General features: G+C 43.4%; 1 protein-coding gene across 2 annotated transcripts in view; it reads left to right on the top strand.

Moving 5' to 3' along the window:
• Positions 1 to 26,820, top strand: part of TEDC1 (tubulin epsilon and delta complex 1) — a 69,531-nt gene that overhangs the window by 29,750 nt on the left and 12,961 nt on the right. For both annotated transcript variants that reach the window (XM_072041686.1, XM_027463176.3), the window contains exons 6-7: positions 15,772 to 15,858; positions 20,228 to 20,440. In XM_072041686.1, the coding sequence (XP_071897787.1) occupies positions 15,772 to 15,858; positions 20,228 to 20,440 (300 nt within the window). The remainder of the gene's footprint in view (positions 1 to 15,771; positions 15,859 to 20,227; positions 20,441 to 26,820) is intronic.

Below are 26,820 nucleotides of genomic sequence, written 5' to 3'. Positions count from 1 at the left end.
GGCTTTGAATTTTTAAAAATGTTGAATGCATTTAAAAAGTTGCTTCGCATGGAATTAAGTGTTCAGTTTGCATCGTGTGCATGCTCCTGTGGGCTCCTGCACTTCTTGGCATAAAATCTTCCTGATCTGCTGGAGTATTTTGTCTGCATAGGCATGTTAAATGGTATGATCATCCAGTGTTCTCAGTGCACAAACATGATGTGTTAAAGTTGTTAGTCCATTTCTATCCGAGTAACAGCACCACCTCCTGGAAGGCTGAGCAGTAAAAGTTATCTAATGCAAGTCATTCGGCTGGTTACCGAACAATTACTCCAGTATTACACGGTCTCCAGAAATGGATCCTAAGTTGCTGACTGTCCTGGATGAAAATGGAATAACGGTGGCAGGATGACTCCAGCTGCTGTGTGCCGGGCTAAATTTGGTGTCCATATAGTGGTCGTTTGGGACCTTATGAAATATTCTTGGTGGTGACAGGCACTGCGGGCAGGCGCTAGGTGAGAATAAGCAGTTAAAACCCTGCTGCGAAGCTTGACACTGTGTCCCATCGCTGATTTGACACAGACCTCTGCTAGCGTGTAGTGCGTGTAGTGTGCTTGCTGTAATCAGCCCTGTTATGGCCTTGTGTGGTAGGGCTGAAGGATATGTAGCCTTATTTGAATTTCAAAGAGCTTGCTATGGGACCATCTCGTATTTTATGATGTCCTTCTAACTGTTGTAAAAGAAGTGTTTGAACCAACACATCTCTCTGAAAGAGCGTAGATACCAATGGAAAAAGTAGTATTTGTGCTACAGTTCGTGGTTTTGCTGTGTAGAAGATTAATTCAGGAGGTGAAGGCTTATACTGCATGCAAATTCCAGAAAAAAAAGGTCTGTTCTTTTTGGGGAAAAAATGACCTTGAGCTTCAAAGACAAGTTGTCTTCATTGCCATAAATTGTTGTAGATTCATCGTCTTCTGTTATGCTCCTCCTGATCTGTCCCTCAGCTCTTTTTTTTTCTTAAATGTTCATTGTTTCAGTCCCTTGGTAAGAGCCATATTCTGTCATCCTGTCCTGGAACAGGGTCCGTATTTTATATGTTCTAACTACTGTTCTAATTCAGGATACCTTCACCTATTGCCTTTCAGTTTCTTGAAAGGAAAAAAAAAAATACTTGAAATTTCAGAGGTTGACTCTGCACAGAAAATATGACAAACTTCAAGAGCAATTGCATAGTGGCTTGTGAGTATTTGTGCATTTGTGGTCTGTTTGTATTTTCTGTGCATATTCTGAAATCTCTCCATGACAATCTTCATGGAGATTAATCTTATTAAATGTTATGCCAGGCTCTGTGTGAGCTCTTTGTAGAAAGACTGTGGCATGAACATATTTTCAGTGCAGGGAGAAGCTGTGTTTCTGTGAATGAGATCAGAAAGGTGGAGAACAACCTTCCCCAGAGGAATAGAGAGGTCTGTGACACAATTCTCGGAGCAATAGGGCGGAAGAGACAGCCAAGCCCCAGAGGATCTGCACACAATGAGATTTAGAGTTACTCTACACACTGCCAGAATAAACTCAGTTTGAATTGTTGGTGGCTTCTGACCATTTGCTAAATCTGCTTACAGGGCTTCGGGTGACCAGAGTCTTTAAACCTTGGCATTGCTGAATTTTATTTTCAGAACAAATAAGTTGATGCATTCTGTAGCAAGTGTGTTTTTTTTCTTTTCCATTTACTGAACTTTTTCAAGGTAGAATTATTTTATTAAACCAATGCTTCAAAAATTTTACCTGTTTTTTAAGCAAGTTTGTTTTCATTGGTGCTTGCTGCTAGGTGCATCTTAATTTCTCTAGTGATGTAATGAGAAGAAGTTCTAGAACTGATGACCTTTACAACATTTCAGGGTTCACCAATGAATTGTATGTTAGACGCATGGACATACATGTTTTGAAAAGGTCAATTATGACAAGTGTTTGGAATCTGCATAATTACACTCACCACAATGCTTTGAATAAAAATAGGAAGTGCTTTGCCCTTTTAAATATTTTCCTCTCAGTTTTTCCTCTCTTCCTGTCTTTAGCTTGCTTTTACTAATCCATTCCAACATTGAGGAACACGGACTGTGTCAGGAATCCCAGCTGCAGGCTCTGAACAGGAGGAGGAAAATGGGAGCAGGATGGACAGAGCTGCTTGGCTCTGGCTCTCTTGCAGTGAAGACAGACGGAAGCTGGAAGAGATGCCCCTGGACCACCTGTGTTATGTAGGGCTTTGGGGATGGTGGTTCTGATAAAGAATTCGGGTTATCTGGGTGAAAAAAGACCCAGGTGGGGGCACAAAAGAGATGCTATGGCAGGAGGTATTGAATATGGATGGGAAGGTGAGGACCAGAGAGGAGAGAGTAAGGGCAGAGAGGTGTGAATGGCAAAGGTGAGTCTGTACAGACCTGAGTTACGTGTCTGGCACCTGGCAGGATTCGGAGAAATTCCATGCCTGCAGGCAGATATTTCATCCCCCTCATGCAATGGTTGAGTGGGCAACCAGTGCTGCAGTGCACAACCTGCTGCAGCTGCTAGATAGTCTGTTCACGCAGGAGTCTGAGTGTATCCCGTATCTCTAGAGACTGTGATCCTGCAGATAATCAATGGATATCTCTGGTGCTGCAGGGGGAATTTTCAAAAACATATTTAAAGACAAATATATATTAATAGTCCAAGTTGGAGGAAGAGAAGATGATGCAGTGTAATGAGTAGCGTTTCTTCAGTTGTAATTTTTATGATCTCTTATCCCAGAATTATTTTATCATTTTTAGAGCAGAGTGTCTTGTTTCCAAGTTATAACTGCAGTGAAGAAAGCGGTTGCTGAAGATGAAGCAGTGGTAAGAGTAGGATCATCCTTGCCAGAGGAAGGAAGCCTTTGTGGCCAAGCCAGTGGAGCTTTGTCCTGAAGATCACAGCACTTCTGTGCCTCTGAAGTTCCACTAGGCAAGTTACTTAAGCTAGACTTTCCGTGGCGTGCCACTGATGGATGTTTCCTGGCTTTCATGTGCCTACTTTGATACTCAGGGATACAATTTGTAGAAATGTTGAGTAGCAGCTTCTGAACTTAGTAGGCCCTCTGCTTTAGAGCCCTTCAAGACTTTTGGCAGTGCTGGCATCATCGTTTAGAAATGTCAGACTGAACCCAAAATGGTCTTCATAGCACACAGCTCTACTGAAGTATTAGAGTGGATCCTGGAGTCAGTGGTGTTAATGCATCCTGAGCCAGCCGCCTCGATTTATCACTGGAGCTGATCAGCAGAGGCCCCACACCACGGTTGCGTTGGCTCGGGAGCTAACTTGATCAAAACTACCTAAAGCATCTCTGCAAGCTGTTGAATTGAGTTAGGCAGATGTATCCGTGAAGTGCTTTATAATCATTTTTAAATTCTCTGGAAATCAGATCTCAGAAGTCTCAGTTAAGTTATCCAAAAGAAAAAGAACCGTTTTACTTTCATCTCTTTGCTTTCATTTTCCATTTGTAAAACGACAATAATGCTTACCTCTCATCTCACATGGGTCATTAGGAAAGATAACTTGTTTATGCGGGAGATAAGAAATTCTGCCTTCAGAATGGGATTTCAGTGATGTATGGCAAATAAGTCCGTGGTTTTCCTCTGAAGAACAGGCAGAATAATATGCAATTTAAAGAAAGGAAAAGCAGCCAGCTGTTCTGTGACCTCAGTGAGACAGGTGATGAAGGGAAATATTTTGGTCACATAATGCTAGGCCTTACAGCCATGGGAGGGTCAAATTAATGTTATTCAGGTAGCTTGAATTCTGACAGCTTTTAACTTTGAATGCTTCAGTTTCCAGCCCTAGCAGTTATCTTAGTGCACTGTGCATTAAAAGTGTAAGACTTACTACCCTGCACTCTGAACAACACCACCAGTCAAAGCCAATGTTGTTTTTTTTCCCCTCCATGTTAAATTACTTAATGTTTTGTGTTGTTGTTCCAGCCACCTCAGACGTTTTGTATGCATGGTTGTCAGATTGCTGAGAACTAACATGGGGGCTGACACGTTAATATTGCAGGGGAGAGCAGAGCTTACAATGTGCTGAATTACACAGCCCAGCTCCAGCACCTAAACGCAGGAGGCCTGGAGGCTCACACAGGAAATCTCAATGGAGCCGAATGATCTGAAGCATGGGTATTTTTATGGTGTTTTTTCAAATAAGAAGGAATATGAGCATCACCTGCAGACTCAAACGAAATACAGCCTCTGTGGTGCTGTGCAATGAGCTGGGTCAGGAGCCTTCTGGAGTGCATCAGTGATGCCAATGGGCTGGCAGAGCAGGGTGCTGCTCTCCTGTTGGTGTCCTGATGCAGTTAAGCCGAAGGATAAAGCAGGAACTGGCTTTAAACCACCACGGATTATGGTGGTTGAAAGATTTATTTGCTACATATCCCTAGTTTGGTCTTTTGGTGGTGTGACGACAGGAGCAGAGTGCCTGCTGCGGGGCTGTGCTCTGTGAAGTCTGGCACATGGGGATGTGCAGAGCTTCAGGGCCTGCGGGGACGATGAGCTCTGTGTGCTAGGAAACGCACATTTTCCTTCTGTGTGAGGATGTTCAGCACTGGGACTGCCTAGATCACCTTTAAAATCTACAGTACTTATTATTTATTGTTGCTTTTCTCAGAGACAGCTCAGTTGGCTCGAGGTTTGGTACATTGGAGGTTGTAGAAATTGGAAAAAGCTGTTGTATTTTATTTCTTCCAGCTATGTACATGCAAGCCCTGCCTTACAATTACTGGAGCAGCAGTGGATGGTGTTTTACAAATGGGATGACTTGGTTGTTGTCATGTATTTCCTACAGAGCAGGAGAGTGGCTACTGAGAAAACAATTTAAAAATAAAATCAAGAACACTCGGCGATTCAGATAACATTTTTTTCCTTCTCTCATTTCGCTGTAAGGAAAGAGTAAGTGCCAAGAGAGCAAAGAGGCTGTCAGTGACAGCATGTGCTGCCCACCTTGTGCTGCATGGAAAGAACAAAGAATTTTATTTCTGCCTTATTTTAATGACTCACTCTGTGGAAGGAGGGGGGGAGGTTGCTGTGTCATTTTCCTCTCGAAATTCCACAGACGATTAATTTTCAGTTCATTTGCTGACATTTATCACATAAAACGTGGCTTGTCATAGTAGTTACTAAGCCCTGTTGGAAACGGCAGATCAGATTCATTTGCAAAAATGAGGCAGAGCAGATGCAACCCTTGTCGTACATCTAAAATCAGGAAGGATTAGAGGTCAGAAGGCTTCAAAGCTGCTTTTATGCAGTGCCTACTTGTAGCTGGGTTCCTGCTCCTTTTTAAGAAAGTGAAAGGCTCTGGCCGGCTGGGCATGGTAGTAGCAAGAACAATCAATTAATGTCAGATAACGTACATTGATCTTTCTAAGGCAAAATCAAGTCAGTTTTCGAAGGGATAAATTTCTTGGGGAAAAAAAAACACACAGTTGAGTATGCTTGAGCTTGCCTTTGGATGCTTTGTGCGCTCTCCTGTTGGGGCAGAGCACAGAGCCGATGTCCTGGGTGAGGATTTCCTCTCCTACCTCCCTGGCTGTCCCTCTTGCCTTGCTGCTGGAGGTTTTGCCCCCTCCTGAAGCAGTGGGAATTTGGCCTCCAGCTCCTTCCTGGAAGACAGCAGGGAATATCTGTGAGCCAGGAAGGAGCTGGAAGTCAGGGTGGAGGTTTGAGGCTGGTGACAGGAGACAGGATGGCTGTGTAGCCATGGGAGAGTTAATTTAGGGAGGGCAGAGAGGCTAGAAGTATATGGAGTGACTCTTCCTCATGCTGCAGAAAGAAAGAAACCTCTGTAGGAGCAAAACCTCTGCTTTAAATCTCAAAGAACAAGGATGATCAAAACAATCCCCTCTGTGTTCCTCCTTTCCTGCAACTGTCTGCAGTGGCAGTGGTTTCCTGCCCATCTGATGCCTGCTGTTCCTGCCGGTTCAGTCCTGCCTGCTCTGGGACAGGCACTTCCACCTCCTCAGTCCCTTCAGATCCTGCTGGTGCCTCCCTTTCAAAGCAGCTCGGAGTGTCCCATCCCAGCAGGAGGCAGAGACACGTAATTAAAGAGCTTTGAAAAAGGCAGGTAGGGGCAGGGAATGTGCCTGTGTTTGGGTATCGCTAAGGGAAAATCCCTCTATCTGCATAGCCAAGTCGGTTAGAGATGGGCTGGGTAAGTGGATGATAACGGGGGTTTAAAATTGGGCAGGTTTGCAGGCAATAAATAGAATTTTGGGCACAGTCAATGTGCTGTAGGGCAGGGCTGCCACGCAGAGGGACTGAGATAGGCTGGAGGAACGGGATGAGGGGAGCCTCAGCAAGCTCGGTAAGGGCTGGGAGTGGAAAAAATACTTGTAGAGGTCAAGCTGGGAGCTGAGTGCTTAATTAGCAGCTTTGGATCAGCTCTTCCCAAAGGTACACTGGGACAGAAGGGGCAGCAGTGGGAACAGAAGATGTTCTGGCTGCATGGAGGGGAAAAAATTGCCATGAGGATGGTCAAACTCTGAGGGCAGATCCCGGAGAAAGGGAGACATCTCCGTTGTTGGAGACGTTCAGAACTTGCTGGCAGAGCCTTGAGCACTGCGTTTCCAGTAGGATGTTGGGTTAGAGACCTCCCGAGGTCCATTCCTATCTACGTGGCTCTACTTGGCAGCTGACAAGCAGTTTGTTTGCTTCTTACCCTCAGCTCTGAATCATGCAGTTGTTGAACTCTGTACCTGGCTTCACTTTCCCAGTGCCCCTTCTTGGGAAGGATGCTTTATTTTTTTTATTACTCCAGACAGTTTTAGTGCTAAAATATTTCTTTAGATATTTTTTTAAGCAAGGTGGCCTCTGGCTGCAATTAGTGTCCCGTTGGAGGAACTGGCAGCATTATATAGCAACACTAAAGCAAATCATTCTACCTCATGGCATTATTACCTTGATCTGAAAATTTCCCCAGGCTGCAATTTGTCACTAATATTGCCTTCAGCTAAACTTATCCATACAAAAAAAAAAAAAAGTTAATAGAGCTGCAGTTCTGGAGTTGCCATCACCATTTTTTTGGATGAATTATTACTTAGTATATTTTATTGACCAAGCCCGTAGAGTTCTTGGGCCTTGAAAAACGATGCAGTGGTTCATCACGGACTCCATAAATTGTTGGGCTGTGTAGCAGCAATATCTTACTCTCCTGAGCCGTGAGAAGTGAAGGTATCTCTGAAACACTGTAGATACGTACTGCACTGAGGTAGGAATTGCACCGTGTGGATTGACTGATAGAGACACATTGCTGTGATTGCCAGACAGAAGAACTGATCTGATGACAACTAGTTTTATTGTGGCTTTTGTGCTTTTGCTTGTTTTATGCCGCACTTAACAGAATTTGAATGCTGTGACAGCGACATACTGTAAGATATAATTTTACCTGAGACAATGCAGCTGGAATTAATAAATTGGAGAGACAAGGTTGAGGTGCTTTGTCATCAGCTGGTGCTGGGTAATGCTTTCTTGATGGAAGCGTAAGATGCTGGCTGAAATTCCCACCTGCCGCTGGGTCAGGAGGAGCTGCTATTTAGGGACACCCGTGTGAAAGGTGTGTCTTGTCTCCACATTAACAGCAAAATATGTTCTCTACTTCATCGTGGTGTCTCTTAGCCTTCCTTGGTAAGAGACTTCGGATTCAGAGTTGCTTACTTGCTGCCATTCTTTGGTGATGGCTTCTGAAAGGGTCTCATTGGTCCAGCCCAGAGGATCTTAACTGAGGTACTGGGCCCTGAAGGAACAAATTAAATCTCAGGAAACAAAATCGTAAGGTGAGGAGCTGTAAAACTCATAACCCATCTCTTCAATTGTGCCTCGAAGCTAACAGTAGCCACTAGAGTGCAGAGCATTTTTATAATATGCTTGTGGAGTCATTGCTGCTGCTGTTTTCATCTAGAAAAGAAACCAGTTATTAGCTTCTAACAGAAAAGGGACTCCAGGCTTGTCACTTTCCTCTTGTGCCAATGTATGGCTGTTAATGAAGGCTGATCCTGAAATGCCACCAAGCTATGATGGTCTTCTGCTCCTTAGCTGGGACCTCTGTTATCGTGGACACTCAGCACTGCCTGGTGCAGCACTTCCAGTGCCCCGTGCAGAAGAACTCAACCTCAAGGCCATGCTTAGGACTCTGGGGATGTCTGATAGAGCTCCGTTTTCTCAGTGTAGGTTGCCCCTCTTGGACCAAATGGATGCATTCAGGCCAGTCTGCCAGGTATATTGGGTACCCTCCCCTGGTATCTCAATGCAAAATGCCTGCTTTGCTTTCCTCTAGTTCAGCCTAGGCTTCCACTGCCTCAAAACAACACGTAACCCACCTGGAAAGTCAAGCAAAGTAGGGCCATTGTGCTCTCCAAGCTAATGCTAGTTAAAGAAGCAAACTGCAGTTAAATTCATGTATTCCAGTGACTTTGCTCACAGCTGAGCTGTTACTGGAGAGCTGAACTGATTTTTTTTGAGGTGTGAATGCAACTCAGATTAAGAGGAGACTGGTAAAGATTTTTTTTCAATAGCCTTTTAAAATTAGACTTTATGTTCAGTTGGCCCATTATGTTAGCTTAACTTAGTTCTCCTGGCAGGTATCTTGTTTTTAACCAAGGAAATGGAGCTGTAAAACCAGCTGCTACTCACGCTTTGCAAGTGTTTTCAGAGTTGTGGGTCTTTTAAAACATATTTGTCGCTTCTCTTAACACAGTCCTTTAAGTTAAGATGAAGAGAAATCAATTGATGTAAGGGAGACTAGTGGACTTCAAATAAGTAGTTTCTCTAGTCAATAATGCATATATTAAGATGTGTGAAAATACCTGCGTGCATGGTAGGCTGTGATGGCTTGTCGAAGAGCTGGGCTGGGAGAAACTGTATTCATATCCAGCTGGATATGCTTATGCTAATCTGCATGTCAACTAACTTTTTGTTGTTTAAGTAACACGAACGTCCTGCCCTAATTCTGGGTCTCCAGTGGTGAAGGCCATCCTTCAAGTTTCTTTCCCTGTTCTTGGGTGAGAATTGTGTTTTGTTTAACACTTATATTGGTTAGTGCCGAGAGCTTGGGTTTTGGCTGCTGCGGGCTGCAGACCTGGACATGGAGGACATCTGATGGTAAGCTGATGAGCTGTCCCTTGAAGCAGAAGCAGGGGAGCCCTGGTTGTCACTGCTCATCATACCAAGGTTCAGGACCACCAAGGAGTTTGGACTCTAAGCTCCTTCAGGACCGGCAGTGGTACCCTGTGAGAACAGCTGAACCCCTACGGAGAAGCCCCAGCAAGGAGGGTGAGCCATCAGTACACAACTTGTGCTACACGGTCCTTTATTTTGAAGAGAAATCATGAAGGCTTGAGGGGAGGGAAAAATGCCAATCTCGGCTTAGTAGGTGTTTGGCAGTGCAAGCTGGTTTTAAAAAGCCATTTTTTCAGCTTTATGCAAGGATAGCGTTTTTGTCTATTCACTGCCAAATGCAGGATAAGGATCTTAAGGAAGGACACGGTAGATAGGCATAATAAACTGGTGGCAAAGATGGATGGGGTAATAAAGGGGGGGGAGGGTGAAACCAAAAGGCTAAATTCCCCTGTTGACGATAGCACTGACAGCTACCACACGCACAAAAGGGACGTGCTCTTCTGCACGGGGTGGTAACATCCAGTGCGGGAACATAATAGAGAAACGGGGATATCAGAATTGTTCAGCAATGTAGCATTCAGTTCTGAATTTATTGAATTTAAATGAGTTTAAAAAGTGGTTTAGAAATGACTCGTTTCTATTTCTGCGTGCGTTTTTGTGGTCTGTTAAAAATACAGTCAAATGGGCAAGTATACAGGGGGAAGAAAAAAAGAAAAAGCTGAATATGGATAATGCTTTCTTCTGTGTACAGAAACAGTCTGAATAAAATCAGATGAGTAATGGTCTTTCTTTGATACCAGCTATGTGGGGGTACTGGATAGCAGTACAATATGAACAGCTGTCAGGCAGTACTGTGATACAATTTGATGTTGTCCTTTGAAATCCTCTGGCTGACATTTCTTAAAGTAAATTGTGATTTTTGGGTACCCGCTGAATGTGCTTCAACTGACCTTGGAAGGGACTTAGTACTGCCTGGAAACTTGGCTCCTCAGGTATGCAAAGTTACATGCCCCAAATCAAAAACACCTTTGGGGAAGAAAACGTGTGCTTCTATTCTCGTTCATCTTGCTCTTGGCTGTTAAAGTATAAAACTTGCACTTCAGTCTTTTTTCCTGATCTTTTTGCCAGGTGTTTAATACGTGCCATGTCCTCAGGGAGAGATGCAAAGTGGTCCATTCGTTGACCTGCTCCCCTGCAAGTGAATGGCACTGCTGGTACCTCCTAGTTCACTGCCTAGCAATCTGAAATGTGCAATTTTTTATGTGCCAAATGCCTCATTTTGTTTGCTCTAAATCCCATTTTCTTTCAGTTTCATTTTAAACAGATGTTTTCTAAATCCGTCCACAAATAGCAATTATGTTTTATAATGATGATCGTTGTCACTTAAGTTTCTAACTAGTGGTTTGATTCCCTGCTCTCAGCAATGTAAAACTGAGATAACTCAATTGAAGTTCAAGCCGTGGTGGTATAAAACCAGTGCTGCTGAGTGGAAAAGTTAGGTCTCTTATGTCAGGTTTTTGGAGGTTTTGCACATTTCCTAGCATCTGGAATTACACTCTCCATCCAAAGCTGCTCTATTTTAGATTTTACGTATTTTTATTTTCAGAAGATCCAAATTGGATCTTCCCTTGCACCACAGGGGAAAAAGAAAATCTGCCATTATAATTCTGAAGCGGTGATGATAAATACCTGCTCCTGCAGCCACAGGGAACCTTTCCCTATCCTATTAGAGTTTTGGTCAAGGTCCCTTACGGGGTCTGTAGCTGGCAGTGGGAGAAGTGCTCATCCACCTTTGTCACCCAGGAACCTTTCTGATCCATGTGCCTTGGGATAGTTGTGTTGCAGTGTTTCTCCTCCTCTTTCTCAACCCTCAACAGTATTTCTCTGCCTGTGAAATGACTTGAACAGATCTGTATTTGCCTTGTGGCTAGAGGCTGCCTATTGGGCTGTTGGTTTTTGCTCCTCAGCTCCTCGTACTTCACAGTACTGCAGCGTGACTTGCTGGTTTTCAGGTCTATTTATTTTAGCTTCAGCCTTCAAGGGATGTATGGAATGTTTCAACCAGCTTTGCTTCGGGAGAAATCACAATGTGGAACTGAATCTTGTAGCACTGAGTGTGTCCACCTACAGTGCTGATTTTCGTCCCAGCCAGCGATGGGTACGATATCAAGATTTTCTCTGCATTTTGGTGGAGGGGTCCCAAAAATTTGCCCTGCTAATGTGCGATACAGGGTGTATGTGCTGTCCTAAACAAGATGCTATCCATCTAACAGCCTGCTGAGGGGCTCTGATTTGTCTAGGTTTGCTTGTTTCTGGCAAGGGAGTTTTGTATGGGTAGCATAGGCAATGAAACTGGGCTGTATTTTATTTTTTTTTCACCTGGTGTTTGGTTAGGTGCATCTGCCTTCACCAAGAGCATTTACCCTTTTCTTGTCTTGGTAAGGAACTTCTTTTCTCTCACAGTTCTTAGTTATTCAGAAATAGTATTCAGCTTTCCAAAATTCAAGTTGAATAAAACCATTTCCATTTTAAACAGAAGCACGAAACAATCTTTTGATACCTTCCCCATATAAGCTTTCATACCGAGCTTCCAAAACCTGGCGTATTCCAGCTCTGTCTTGAGCCCTGAGTCATCCTTGAGAGATGTTGGCATTTGGAGTGAGGTTTGCAGTGAGCTGGAGCCCGGTGCAAGTTGTCTGTCTACAGTCACGCGTGAATAGGTGATGAATCAGCAGTCTGTTGTCTCTGAGCCAAGAAACATGATTTATTGTTGAGAGCTTGTTTTGTATGTGTGGCTAACAATGGGATGACTTTCGGAGTATTTAGACAAAGCAATTTTTGATTAAAAATACTTTTTGCAGTTGGTGTGATAGTTGAATTATGGTCTGTGGGCATGGGAGATGAAATGTTTGTTGCGGGGAGCTCTCTGGAAATTAGCCTATGAAGAGGGTGCGTTATGCTGCAAATTATTAAATATTGATTTCTGTAACAGTCTGCAGGCATCAATGAATTCAGCAATATGCTCGTAAATAATACGAAAAAAGATTAATGTCTCCACAGAAAAAATAATTTCAGATACGTTTAAATAATGACTTTGGTGCAAGTTAGATTATGTGGTTACCGAAGAGGATTTTTGGCCTATTGCTGAGTATCCAAAACCACCTGGAGGATACCGTTACCTCTGCCTCTTGCAGCTCGGTTTCCCAAAGGTTGGATGCTGAGGGTTTGTCTCTGGAGCTCCCACCTGCACGTCAGGGGATGCTGGCATCTTCTGTACGCAGCTCGCTTTCATCTGTATGGCTCTGCGCTTTCCTGGCAGAGTGCTCCAAAACATCTCAGTTAAGCACAGTTTAGCCTCTGCAGAAAAGCTGTTGCTTGCAAGTCGTTCGCACCAGTGATGGATTCGTTACAATGGTTTAGAGGAGTTGTTACTGCAGAGCATTTTCTCTGTGTTCATTATGGAGTCACTTCTCCACAGAGATTTGCAATTTGAATTTGCCATTACCTTTTCTCTCAGTGTAAGTATTTTAGAGCTGTGACTTCATCCAGTAAAAAAAAAAAAAAAAAAGAAGGAAATTGCTTTTGACTTAATTGTGTGGAGGGAGACAATTTTCATACGCTACCCCTAAGCATCATTTAGATAATTGTGTGAGGCACGTTTTTGACTTACTGCTTCGCTTTGTTCGTGAGGCAAAATCAGTGGTCTTCTGCAGCTGTTCCTCTTGAAATTTCATTAAGAGGGATGATAACAACTGGGTCCTTAGGTCAGTGAAAATGAGACAGCTTTAGCTGCAGTTTGTGAATTTGTCTTGCATTTTGAGGTGTTTACAGAGCAGCAGGAGTGGAACTGCTCATCGATGCATCTGTGTGAGCTGTTACTGGTACTAAGAAAACGGGTGCCATTGACCTCAAATTTGTGAAATGCATGGTTTAGTTAAAGAACAAAAAATGCTCATTAGAAGCTTTGAGTAAAGGATGAGGCTTGAGGGAAAGAAGCTGGCTGGCAGATAGCTGTTCGTTTGCCAAGTGCGGGTGAAAGCCAGTCATGCCTGGGTCACGCAGGGACTGTCCTTGTGCCAAATTAATGGCAAGCAGATATGCAGCCTGACGTCCCTCTCCACCTCAAACACTCGCTCACTTTTATGGTTTTTGCTAAGGTATTTCAAGGATATTTGCACAGTGTTGTTTTTTATTGTGTTATGCTTTATTCTCTGCGCTGCGGTAACATCAGGGTCTTGCAAGACCTGTAAAAGGAAAGGCATGGGATATGGGATATGCCATCCAGGAGCAGTGCCATCCAGTCCTGGGGCAGAAACTAAAAAGTTGGGTATTGCAGGCTGCCTAACGCTGTCACAGAGCTTTCCAGCTAAGTTGAAAACCGTCCCTGCTAAAATCAGCAGCTTAGTCATCCCGGTACTGATTTATGGCTGCAACAACCGAGCACAGGGTTGTTGGCCTGATATTTCTGAGATGGTGGCATCTTAGTGAAAGGTGAGGATGCGATAGGTAAGTGAGCCAGATGGCTGCTTTCCAGTGAGCTGGTTGGGTATTGCATGACTACTGGCACAGTTTAGAAAAAAAACACAAACAAAAACCCTGAAAGTCCTTAGTTTAGGAGACTGCTCAGGAAGCTCTGATTGCTGTTAAGGTCAGTTAGCTCCAGCAGGTCATTTACAGAACCATATTCTTTCAGCTGTGCTGGGAAAGCAAGTGGTGCATGGATTTTTTCCTAAGTGTTTCCCTTTTTTTAAAAGGCTTAAAGTGAAAAATTCCTCTTTCTAGTCTTCAGTCCTCTTTAGCTGTCACAACACATGCTTGGACTGCAGTCACGTACTGCTCATGACCACGTTACAAAGCTACTTTAAAATCAAGTAACGTTAGCTGTAGCTTGAATAATTAATCAGGTCTTTATCTGGGTTTATTGCCAGCGTCACATCCTATAAGGTAAGCCATTTGTGCTGCAGATACACCTAAGAGTAGGAAAAATGAGACAGAAACCCATTCTTCCACCTTTCCTGTAACAGCTGAGCTTGAAACTAGCAGAGTCAGTAAGTGTGATGCCAAGTGTCAGCTGTGCGAACAAATGTGTAATAATTGTATTTTGGATCCAGCAGTGTGTTAGAGGAAACTGCTCATAATTTCCAGCAGTTACTTTTGCAAGTGCATTCCCTTCTCTGATTTCTCTATCTCCAAGCTATATATGCAGAATAAAGTTGCAAAGCAAACTCATGCTTTGCAATTACTTCAGTTGTATGGTATGTAGTAAATAACTAACCCCAAGAAAGCTGGCAGAAGTCAGCTGTCTGCATAAGGCAGGTGTAGCTTTTCTGATCTCATGCTGATCCTCCTTTTCAAGGCTGGTTACTGTTGGTGTGTTTCTTAAAAAGTTGCTGATGGTGTCAGATCAGTGTTAGAAATGTTTGTGTATATGGCCACTACTGAAACTGCTGAAGCAGGTAAGCTCTGTTTTATTCCTAGCTTGTCACCTGTCATTCTTTCCAAAAATTTGGGCATTACTGATATATAAATAGTCTTGGAACGTCTCTTTTTCTATATACGTGTGTGCATACGTGCATGCTGTTCATATAATTACAAAAAATGTGTAACTGTGTAGGTAGAACATTAATCTCTCGCTTCTTCAAGTACTGTCAGGTAAACGGAGGAGTTCCTCATACAGCAAATCAGACAATTTGGTTTTATAAAACATAACATTTTTAGACGGAGTTCCTCTGTTCCAGAGCACCAGAGATCCACTCAGTTTGAGTAGTCAGAATATGGGATGAAAGCTTTTGGGGGAGGAGGTAGGGAGGAATGGAGATACTGTAATTCTGAGTTTTCCCCAGGTATGGGAGCAGATGGAAAGGAGCTGTACTGGAGCAGTAGGGATGCCTGTATACCACAACTGGGGTCGTTACTATTGAGTATGAGGAAATCTATGTTTACAAATATCCTAAGTGTGGGAGACAGTGGGATTTGGCCAACCTCTTTTCAGTGGTTTGTGGGGACAGGACAAGGGGCAGTGGTCAAAAAATGGATCACAAGAAGTTCTGCACCAACATGCAAAAGAACTTCTTCACGGTGAGGGTGATGGAGCACTGGGACAGGCTGGCCAGGGAGGTTGTGGAGTCTCCTTCTCTGGAGATATTCAAGGCCCATCTGGAAGCCTACCTGGGCAACCTGACCTATTCTAGGGAACCTGCTTTGGCAGGGGGGTTGGACCCGATGACCTCTTGAGGTCCCTTCCAACCCATGAGATTTGATTATGGGAGATTCTGGGAGGATTTTAAAATGGGCATGCGTCTAGGTGTTAATATATCAGAATTCTGACTCCTTAATACTTCAAAATAATACAGAAATTCACATTCACTTGTGTAGAAGCTGATGACATTTGTACATTTGGAGTAAGGACTAAATTGGTTATGTTGTGGGAGGTGTCTTCAGGTTTTTAATCATGTCTGTGCAGCTGGTTTTACAGTAGTCCTATGAAAAACATGTATCATGTACCACTGACACTTCTCATGGAGTTCTCTTTTTGTAATTCAGACCAAGTGTCCACTTCATTTAGCTCAGGAGTGAGTAATGTTACCTGATTTTCTTTCCTTTGTCTCTTTTCCTCTAGCTGGTACAACTTCTGGAGCTGGAAACCATGCAACTAGAAGCCTTTCTGGAGTGGAAGCAACTGGAACCAGTTTATTGGCAGTGGATGGTAATGACTCAAATGAATTTTAAACGGTGCAGCTTTCTCAAATCTAACAAAGAGCTGACCACTTCCAAAGGCTCCTTTTAACAAAAACGCTGCAAAACAACTGTTCAGCAGCAGTTGAGAAAAAGGAAAAAAGGCCTTGGTAAAGTAAGGAATGGTTTCTTACTCCTTCATCCCGCAGTTTTCTTCAGAAAGAATCACCCAGCTAAGCTGAGAAAATATAGGGCAGAGTAGCAAAATTTCAGAAAGTTAATGCAGATGAAAATGCTTGATCTTCATCTCTTTAATGTTTTTAAACATAGCATTCGTACATTTTATTAAAATTAAATGGGTTTTCAGAAGAGGGACTCTAAGCTTTATTGCAGACTTCAGAACAACTAAATTTGCAAGCAACTGATATTGAAAACAACTTCATTTTTTCCCAGCCAAATAGTGTGTTGAAATTGCCAATTTCCCCTTGAACTGTGTTGAATGATCATAAGAAAATCAATAAGCCTTTCTCTGTGCATCTTACGATTTCTCAAGTGAGTGTAAACGGTAGCATCCATCTCACTTCTCTCTACAACTTTTGCCCATTTACAGTTGCTGAAAATAATTCTTTAGAGCACTGCATTAGTGGTATGAGTTTACAAAATCCTGAGAATCAGTGAGCTGACTATTAATTGCCCGCATGCGTTGTTCTACACTAAAAGCCAGGCAGGGGAGTGTAACGTTATCTGACCTGTCTTGAAGAATTCTTCCAGTGTAGAGCCAATCGAATTGCCATTAGTTACGTGATGGTTTTTGGCTTACTCATCTACCACCTCATAGCTGTTTGGAAAGCATCAGCACTAGAATAAACCTGTCCCCAAAGACATGCAGTCAAACAGTAGGTGCAAGTGCTATGGCATTTCAGTGTACTCACCAAAATCTTTGCCTCTGACATGTTGAACGGTGTGGGAAGTCCTGCGGTTGTTGGTGCTCAGCTGCTTGAGTTAAGTCCTAAATAAATACTTGCAGAAAACCTGACCAGCACATCTATTAAGTAAGAGTTGAAGTGGTGGTTGAACAAAACATTCAACAGGCTGGATGACCAAGTTGTGTTTTTTGTTGGTGATGGTTGTGTTCCCCATATGATGTATGGGAATGAGACGCTCTTTGAGGATACGGTAATTTTCTCTTTCCATTTTATCCATACATTGTATTGCTGGTCTGATGGAGGAGATGATTCTTGCAGAATTATTGCCAGGTCTTCCTGGTGGCTGTGGGGAAGGTGCGTAGCATGTTCCTGATACAGCTTCCTTACTGAACCTTTTCCTACTGATGGGCGTTGTTTGCTCTGCAGCCTTCCCTGTATGAGGATGTCTGAATCTAGATGCATTGGTCACGTTCCTTACTCTCAATCTTTATATAAAGCGTTCACTGGACATGAAATTACAAGCTTATTTGCAGTTATTTTTAGGAAGAGTGTTTCCATTCCCTTTACCCCGTGCCTTGACTTTTCTGTGCCTTTACAATTTGGGGAAACCCAGCCTCTCTCTGCCTGGGTGTGGACGAACTCTGGCATGTGGTAGGGAATTGGTAATTTCAAATGAGTTCAGAAAGATCTGCCCACAAACTATTAATGCATCCTTCAGTATTTGCAAATGGAAAGTGCCTGGCTTAATGCCTGGCTTGGCTCCCAAGCCTTAATAGGGATCTACCAGCTATTGCTCTGAAATTGGTTTGTCTCTCAGACTTATCTTTGCCTGATTCAGCAGCTAAAGTTGCACGGTTCTGTAGGAAAACAACTATTTAGTATCTCCACATCTTTTCATGCTTGGTTCTCTTTTTTTAAACAAGTGCAGCAAGCTGTCAAGAGAATTTTTCTTCCATACTGTCTTAGTTCTGGGTTGTCAGATGAAATAAACATTATTATTTAAAAAAAGAAACACCACAACTTTTCGGATTTGATAAACCAGACATTACTGCTAAATATAGATGCTAGCCAGTTATCTGAAGCCTGCTGTTAATGATATTTTCTCACTAACTTTAAAGTCTGAAATTAGTTGCTTTTAGTTGTTACCAAAACATATAGAACCAGTTTTTTACATACCAGAAAAGAAAGATTTTAATTCTTTTTTGGGGAACATAAGGGTTTTAACTTCAGATGCGGAGCAGAAATTGAGAACTCAAGAAAATTAGAGGTAAAATAGAAAAGGGAGGACTGGGTTTTCGTTTTTAACCTCAAGTGTACCTGCTGCTATGCTCAGCATGAAGTATGAGATCATGAAGGTTCCTGCTGCTTGAAAGCACAGCCCCTTCCTTACCTCCTCATTTTAGGAAGTGGACCAATTTGCTTTTAAGTTAATGCACTGCAGTCAGCCTCGGGAGATCATAAATAATTTCAGCCACCAAGAATTCATGATCAGTCCCCATTAATGAAATTTTCTGAAAGCTTCAATTATATTTCAGTTTGCTGTTTTCTGGTGTAAATGTGTGTAAAAAAGACGACTTTGAATGCACTTGGGGGTGTGTGGCTCTGCATCATGCTTAGCTCGTCCCTGAACTAGGGTATGGCTCTGCTCTCCATTGCTGTCCTGATGACCTTCCCTCCAGCTTTCCCCTGTTTTCTGCATTTTCTTTCTTCATATTCTTTGCTGTTTTGCTGTCCGTTCTCTTCTGTGCAGTCGCGTGTCCTCCGCTGGATGCAGAGTCAGGCAGAAGGGGATGAAACAGACTCCATGAAGGCAGCAAGGGACTTCATTACCACCCCGTGACTTTGTGTGGGGAGCCTTCAGCTGCTGCTTCCACTGATGGGCTGTGGCACAGCACCCTGACTTAAAAGGGCGAGTATGGTGGCTCTTAAATGTAACATTTAAGGCAAGACAAAACAGTTGTCTTAGGGCAGAGTATGACTTCACTACAGCAACTGGAGCGACTGCAGTGGTTTTACTTTAAAATTCTGTCATTAAAGGAATTTCAAATTAAAGAGAGGAGGAAAAAAAAGTTCAGTGTTATTGCTGTGCACTTTGTTAAGGCTGTCAGTGTCCAGACATGTTATCACAGGCTGCTCCTCCAGTCCAGCTGGGGACGATTTGCAGTGCTGATGCTCTCTTAGAAAGGAGGTTTTGCAGGGTGCCTTTTGCCATTCTTAGCTGTCTTGCAAAGTTTTCTCATATCAGCCCCAAACCCCCTGGCTATGGATTAAGCCAAAGTTTTGAATCTGCCTGCAGAGAAAAGTCCCATCCTCTTTACAACAACCTTATATAAAGAGAAGACTGTTAGTTTCTAGGCTAAAAATTGGTTTTCATAACGTCTCTTTGTGGGTCATTCCTTCAAATTTGGGTGGTGGTTGCTGCTCCCACGTGGGTTTTTCTGTCCCATTTGTCTGTGTTTAACTCCAGGCACGTCACCTGTACATCAGTATTGCGGTCAGCTCTGCTATCACAAAGGTTCATGATTATACTCTCTGAAATGGTACTTGGCTTTATCAGAATTACGTTAGTGACTTCTGTCTGATTTTTGACATCTCTTTCAGCAGTGTTGCTGCTGAGTCAGTAATTATGCAGTTGTTTTTCCCTTGCTCGCATGTTGACCATGCTGCTCAACTGCTGAATTTCCTCTTACTGTTTTTAGGTCACTTCTCCAGTTTTGAAAGATAATTTTGAATGCTAATAATGTCCTTAAAAGAGATTATGACCTCTCCTACTTGATGTTGTCTTGGTAACAAAATGGAAATAAGTGTTTAATTCTGAGTGATGAGGCTTGGTCCTTTAGTTATCCTGTCATGGCTTGAGGACTGCGTTATAATTCGTGTGCTACATTGTGCAGGTGCATGTATTTCAAGGACTCTGAACTTAACAATTTTTTTCCGAGTATTTCAAATAAGGGTTGCCATTTCTGAATACAGCCTGGAGCAGAGATCTCTTGGGGTTTCTTGGCTTGGAGCTGTACACGGACACTGGTGGGCCTGTGGGTGCTGCAGCTTACTGTGCCACGTAGCCAGTGGGACTGTCCTGAGCAGTGTGAGCACTTCCCTCTGTCCTGGTCATTGCTTTCTACAGAAATACATCCAACGTCAGAGTTTGAGAGGAAAGGGTGTATCTGGAACTACTGCAGTATTGATGATCTCTGTTCCCGAAGTGTTACTTCATGCCTTAGTAATAGCAGTGGAGAGTAGCTCACAGCATGCAGTGCTTTCTAAAATAAGCCGGGTTAGCAACATAAGTTTTCTGTTAACTTACAAGTACATTAGATTGAACTAAGGAGGTTCTCTTAAAATAGCTGTGAAATTGTGGAGCAACCATATCCTGAGATGGCAGCAGTAAATTCCTAGCTGTGGATTACTGGGAAGGGGGGGGGAAGCATTTTAGCTCCTGCTGAAAAGTAACTTTTATTGTTTTTCCTTTAGGAAACTGTGTTAGATAATATGGCTGAAGAGGGAAATATGTGCAAGCCACAGGATGCTCACATAGAGAAAAGCAGCCTGCCAAAGGTGACCTCGTGCTGCCCCTGGGCTGACAGCCTGACTGGGCAAATCAACAAATTATCCAGAGATCTGATGGCTCTCCGTGACCAGCTACACGAGCTTGTAACTCACCAAAAGTCGGCATGGGAGGAGAAGGTAAGGTTTCAGGTGGTATTTGTGATCATTAATGACTTTTCAGATCCTGTTTTTATCAGCTCTCTTGCTGCAGCCCATCCCAGGGCAGCCTCCCTGTTGCTGCTCTGTGTCAGCCTTGCTGCAGATCTACAGTAAGTTGTCTGTTTATGCCCACAGCATGCCAGGTGCTCTTTCAAACACAAAGTAGGCATCCGTCCCAGAGAGGCAGCGTGCTGAAACAAAGTAAGTGTTCTTGCATTTGGAAGGGATGGCATCAAAGGATAGAGGTTACAGAGGACAGAGGGAGAAGAGAAGAGGAGGAAATTGTGGCAGCCCCTGGAGGGGACAGAGGCAGAAGCTGAAAGCGTCAGTAATGGTTAGAGTGAGAAAATTAAGAGGTAGGTGTTCAGAGGGAAAGGAGGATGGGAGAGGCCAGAGCTTGTCATCTTTCACTGAGCTAGTAGTCTTTGAAATGTCTGATGGGGGAAGGAATAAGAAGGGTTGGAAACCTGTGAAGTGAGAGAAGGAACTGAGTACAAGATTTGGTGCAAGAACAGACTGGCTGTGGGAGGCTTGCTGCGGAGGAAAGCAGGTGATACGAAGGAAGTGTACGTGGTATTTGCTGGCAGAGGGGTGGGGTAGGGGGCACTGGGAAGCACCAGTTAATGTAGATATAGAAGGTGAATCTGAATATTAACAAGCTGGCATGATGAGAAGATCTGATGGAGATGCAGGCATAGAAGCTAATAATATTTTTTAGGCATAAACAGGAAAGAAGGATGCTAGGGAATCCATGAAACCAGTGGATGGAAAAGAAGCAAAAGGAACAGTTGGGTCATATAGAACAGTAACAAAACTGTCATTGTTTTTTATCTGTATTAACTCAAGCGTTGTTATTTTTTTTTTTAATTTTTGATTGAAGCATAGGTAGATGGGGTTACAGATCAGCTGGCAGTGAAAAGTAGCAGGTTGTGTCAGATCAGGAGGTGTTTGCTCAGGAAGGGTCAGGGTCTTGTGTGGGAAAAGTGCGTGGAGAAGAGCTGATCTCTCTTCCCCTGTAAGAGGGAAGTAAATGGGATCAGTTGGATAGAGATGAGTAAAAGAAACTGCTGCTTCACTTGGTGTGAGGAATTCTTCCCACAGGGCACTGGGGATGCAAGCAGTGTACATGGGTTCAAAATCTGTTGGACACATTCTTGAAAGAAGAAATCCATCAAAACCTATCAAATAGTGAATTACAGATTACAAAACCTATACAAATGTGAATTACAAGCTTAGGGAGCTGCAGAATACAAATCATTGCAGGCTGGAGAATATTCTGAAGAAGTACCTACATATACTTGCTTCGGTCTTGTAGTCATCTCTAGGCAGTTACTGTCAGTGATGGGGTACTGGACCCAGGCAGGTTCCTGGTGTGGTCCCATTTAGTTGTTTGTGTGGCAAAGTGGAGATGAATGTTGCAGGATGTCTCAGACTTTGAATTCTAAAGGTAAAGTTTCCAATATCTGATTTCCAAAGCAAGATATACTCTGACTCCTGTTATATATAATATATATAACAATACACGTCCTGTTAAATATTACGTAAAAATCACACAACCTTTTTATGTTCAAATTGGGAAATGAAGTCCAAAAAGGTTAGCTGATGAATTCTCCATTGTACTGTGATGCTTTGATTGGATTTGGCCAGTCACGTTCCAGCATTCCTGAGATTCAGTGAGTGTCATTCGAGTACAGAACTGTGGGAAACAAATGGGGTGTATCTTGCTAGGTTGTTAAGGGGATGGTTTATCACAGGTGCTTCTGCTTCTACATCCCCTGGAACAGAATCGTTTCGTAATGCTACGTGGCAGCATTTTGGAAAGCCTGGAGGTCAGGCAGCCCTCTATCAATCCTCCTCATATCAGCCCTTCCTCCTATCGATGAAGCTGCTTATGTGTTGCTTTCTGTCTTTTTTCCCCCTGCAGTCAGGATGCTCGCTGAATGCAGGCTCCTCTATCAATTGTGCCCCCTTCAGTCTCCTCCCTGGAGAAATAAGCTTATCAAATCTTACCTTTGGTGTTCTTTTTTCAGTCTAACAGAAGCTATTGCAGTTGTTAAAGCAGTCATTATCTCTATCTTTCTATCTTGCAACATCGAGGCATCTGGAAATTACCTTGTTTCTCACAATCGTGCCCATATGAGGGACAGTACAGTTTATTATAGCTGTTGTGCCCACTGCGTTTGACTTCACGAAAAGCGTGATAATCTACAGGGTAATTACGTCCGTTGTTACTGGTACGCCGGGTGTCTGTGCCAGGCAATTGAGTGGAAACTGCTCTGAAGAGCAGAATTGAGGGCATGTGATTAAATGTGATGTTCTGGGGAACAGCCAGCACGGTTTTTGAGGAGAGGAATCATGAATCTAAAAGCTGTTGGAGCTCTCGGAGGGGCCAGTGAGCACGTGGGCAAAGGAGGTTGGATTGACGTCGTTTACTGCATTTTCAAATGACATTTGATAAACTCAGATTCTCAGCAAGAATAAACTGCTCCTGTGAATGCCTTTCCTCTTACCCTTGAGCAGCCAGCAGAGAGGAGGCGTCTGATCAGCCTGCAGAGGCAGTTTCCAGCGGGACCTTGTGAGCCCGTGCTGCCCCGTGTGCGTGGTCTGGGAAAGGAGGCGACGAGCGAGATGCTCGAGCTGGGAGATGAGGCTAAATCACTGGGAGCACACGTGAAGGACGACAGGGAAGGATCGCCAAGGGCCCTCGTGGTACCGAGTAATGAAGTGGTAAAATGTCAGATAAAAAATCGGATGGGAGATAAATGTGACAAAAATGCATCTAAAGGGGGAATCGTAATTTTTATATGTGTGTTTATGTGATCTGGCTGTCGTGGCATGTGAATGAGCTCTTGGGGTTATAACGATAGTTCTGCGGAAATGTCACTGGTGAAAATAGCAAATTGAATCCTAAGAATCGTAAGGAAAGCAGCAGAAAGAGAAACTTAAAACACTCAATCTGTTCCCGCAACGCTGCGTGCAGTTCTGGCTGCTGTCTGAGCTGAAAGAGAGGTGCGATTGAACCAAAAAGGCCCAGGGATGGGGAGGGGTGATGACCACGTGTGAAAGGGTTTCTGTGCAAGGAATATTTGGCTACATTAGGGCTCCTTGCACTGGAAGGGGAGGCAGAGAACAGGGGTGTATGGCATCAGAGCAGGTGGAAACAATTGTGCTGTTCTTCTCCTGCCCCTCTGTTCTCATGAGTGAACCACAAGGGAACGACTGGATAAATTCACGAAGGAAAAAATTCATTGTTGGTGATAAATACGAAAAATGTTCTCTAGTCAGGGAAGTATGTCAGCTACAGACCATTAGATTTTAGGAAGCTGTGTCTTCCAGTATAGTTGTATATTTGTCTAGTCCTAAACTTCTCCCCTAGCTAGTTGCTGTTCAACACTGTTAGAGACAGGGTGCTGGGTTAGAAAGAGATTTGGTGAAACAAGAAACAAGGTACAGTTGTTCTCTCTTTATATCCAGTTTTTCAGGGAAGACCAAGTGGGGAGAGTCCAAACAAGAAAAGCGACGATTGTCTTAAGTGTGGAACATATGGGTTTTTGAGGGTCTTGATGTTAAAGATGGGAAGACCAAGGTGAGATATGAATCAGTATCAAAACATGAAGAAGTTTCTATGGAGAAAAGAGTTGTTTGGTTTTTTTCTTTTCCCATGCCCTCTGTGAATGGGACAAGAACATGCTTAAATTACAACACATTCTCATTACATGCTAGGGAAAAAATTCCCAATGCCCAAGGCAGAGAAACATTCGAGGATGTTACCTGGCGAGTACCACCTCCTGGTGTGGTGTCCATCCTTAAGCCCTATACAAACCAGGCTACACAAATACCTGTTAGGGATTAGGGATGGATGGAGAGGAGTTGGACCTGCTCTAAGACTGGATTAGGCTTGAAACCTGAACCTGTGATTGATCGATTGATTTAGGACTAGGTAGAGGCATTTCAGGTGTGATAATGTCAACGTTATGCCATGATGCGTGGCTTGCAGCACTAAGCATAACTGTTTATTATTCAGGATATGGTATCAGGGCAATGTATCTATTTCTTGCAAGATTGATATTTTGTACACTGTGATTCTAGTAGTGGAAGCTATCAATCTTTAATCTTTTAAAAATTAAATAGGCTATTTTCCCTGGGAAGGCTTTGTTTTTCTCCCTGCCCGCAGCTTTTTTTTTTTTTTTGGTTATGTGCTTGGAATGACCCTGAAACCATTTCCCCTTTCAGTGACATTGAAGATAACTGAATGTTGCTGTGGGATTTGGGTGATTTGTGAAACCCTGATTAATATGACATTTTAACTGATATCCATCTGCAGGCAGTAATGTGTTTGGTATCTTGGAGGAGAAGAGGCATATGACATACCTGTACCGGCAGAGGTGTGATCTGAATATGGGGCTTTCTTGTTCTTATCTCTGTTCCTTTCCATTCAGTCCCAGGTAAGCAATCAGGTTTTTTTCAGTGATGTGACGGTGATTGGGAGAAGATCAAAAAGTTGAGTGAAATGGTTAAGCTTTAAAAAGGTTTCTCTGCTTTGAAACAAACTTAAATGAAATATGAAATTCCTCATTTCGAAAGATGAAATCTCCTAATTTCAAAACAGATCTTTTAGTGTTTTTTTTTTTTTTTTCCCTTTTCTAAATATTAATATCTATTCTCTTTGAGGGAGAGCTTGATTTCAGGCTGTGTTAAACATCCAGCATCCAGCAGCTGGGATGCAGATTATTTGACTCCAAATGACAATCTCTTCAGTTTTAATCACGTAAATGCTCACCTGCTACTGAGCTTCTGTTGAAGCCTGGGACATGGTAACTTGGGATCTGTGTTCTCTTGGGTTTAAAAACAAGCCAGCCTCCTTTCAGCTGGTGATATGATGGGATGGCACTTGCTCATGTGTGCATCTGTGAAGCATGGCTGGGAAAGAGTTTGAGCCATTAACCGGAGCTGGAACGTGCTCCCTCTGCATCCGAGTCCTCTCCAGAAACAGCGGTGCCCGTGCTGGTGTGCTTGGCCCACGGAGAGCAGAGATGTCACGGGAGGAGCTGTGGGTCCCCGAGCAGCTGCTGCCTGGCCGGACTGCTAACCTGTGTGAAAATCAAAGCATGTGTGCTGGGGGCGAGGGAAATACGCAATACCACCTTCTGCCCTGTGTGACTGTGCCCAGGGGCAGCAGTGGGATTTGAGCTGCCTACACAAACTTTTTTATAAAGCAAATTGTTCGCGTTTCATTTTCTGCTGTTTGTTCTAGTTCTCCAGGCTCCGTGTTAATATGAAGATATTAGTGCAGGGAGCAGTTAGTAGTTATCCAGGCGGCCTGGGGTGTGGGAGGGGAAGGAGTGGTGGGGAATGGTTCGGAGCATCAGCGTGTTTCTGCAGTCGGCGTGCTCCCTGCCCTCGTCCCACTATTTCTGCCTTCCACTTTGTATTTGAAAACCTCCATCTGGAGCACCGAGCAGCTGTCAGTGGAGCTTTTCATGCAAAAAGAAATTGAAGAACTAGCAGGGCCACAAGAGCAGCTTTTGGAAGTGCATGGTTGGCTGGGCCCAGATGCCCGGGTAGGGGCAGGCAACCCAGGGAGATCATCAGAGGGAGCAGTGGAGGATGTGGACAGGAGGACGGCAAGGAGGGACAAGGCTAATGGCTTTTATGTGTAGTTTGTATCCAGTTAAATGTAGGATTACATTTGCTGCTGATGGAACTGCCACGGTATTAGCAGATTTAGGTTATTAGAAAGCGTTATTACCTGCTGTAAGCAGTAGGAAGTAAGATGTTCATGTCTGCCTTCGCTTTTTTGTTGCTGTGCTGGTTTATTTGTCAGCTTTTTATCAGTATTCACACTGGGAGAGACTGCTTGCTTTTGGTAAGTGCCCATGGAGGCTGTGGTGAAAGCCCAGGCCATTGCTCCTGGAGGGCAATGTGCTCATCCGTGTGTTGGAGGGAGGAATTAAGCCATCTCTGTGCATCATTCCTCTTCTTAACAGCCAAATCTAATGTTTGCATTAGACCTGCAGCCCCTAGTTAGCCTGGCTTAAGTTTAGCATGTAAAGCATAAGTTTTAGCACGTGGAAAGTTACTGCAGATGAGCAGAGCTGGGAGGTTTTTGAAAGAGTCTTTCTCTCTTCTGAGGACTTCAGCAGGTTGGTCGGACTTGAATAGTCAATGCTCAGCTTGCAGCATACAAACAGATGAAAAAGATAAATATTCTTTGTTTGCAGATGTAACTTGCTCTGCAGATTGCTGAATGAGTGCTGAACTGTGAGAGAGACTCTATCTACCAGTTGCTAAATCAGCAAACTGATTTCAAACACACACAAAAACTCTCTAACTGAAAATAAATTATCCAGCCTGACATT

This window comes from Anas platyrhynchos, chromosome 8, assembly GCF_047663525.1.
Source record: "Anas platyrhynchos isolate ZD024472 breed Pekin duck chromosome 8, IASCAAS_PekinDuck_T2T, whole genome shotgun sequence".
Classification (NCBI taxonomy): Eukaryota; Metazoa; Chordata; class Aves; order Anseriformes; family Anatidae; genus Anas; species Anas platyrhynchos.
Note: the sequence above shows the minus strand (reverse complement) of the source record. Positions and strands in the feature narration are given on the sequence as shown.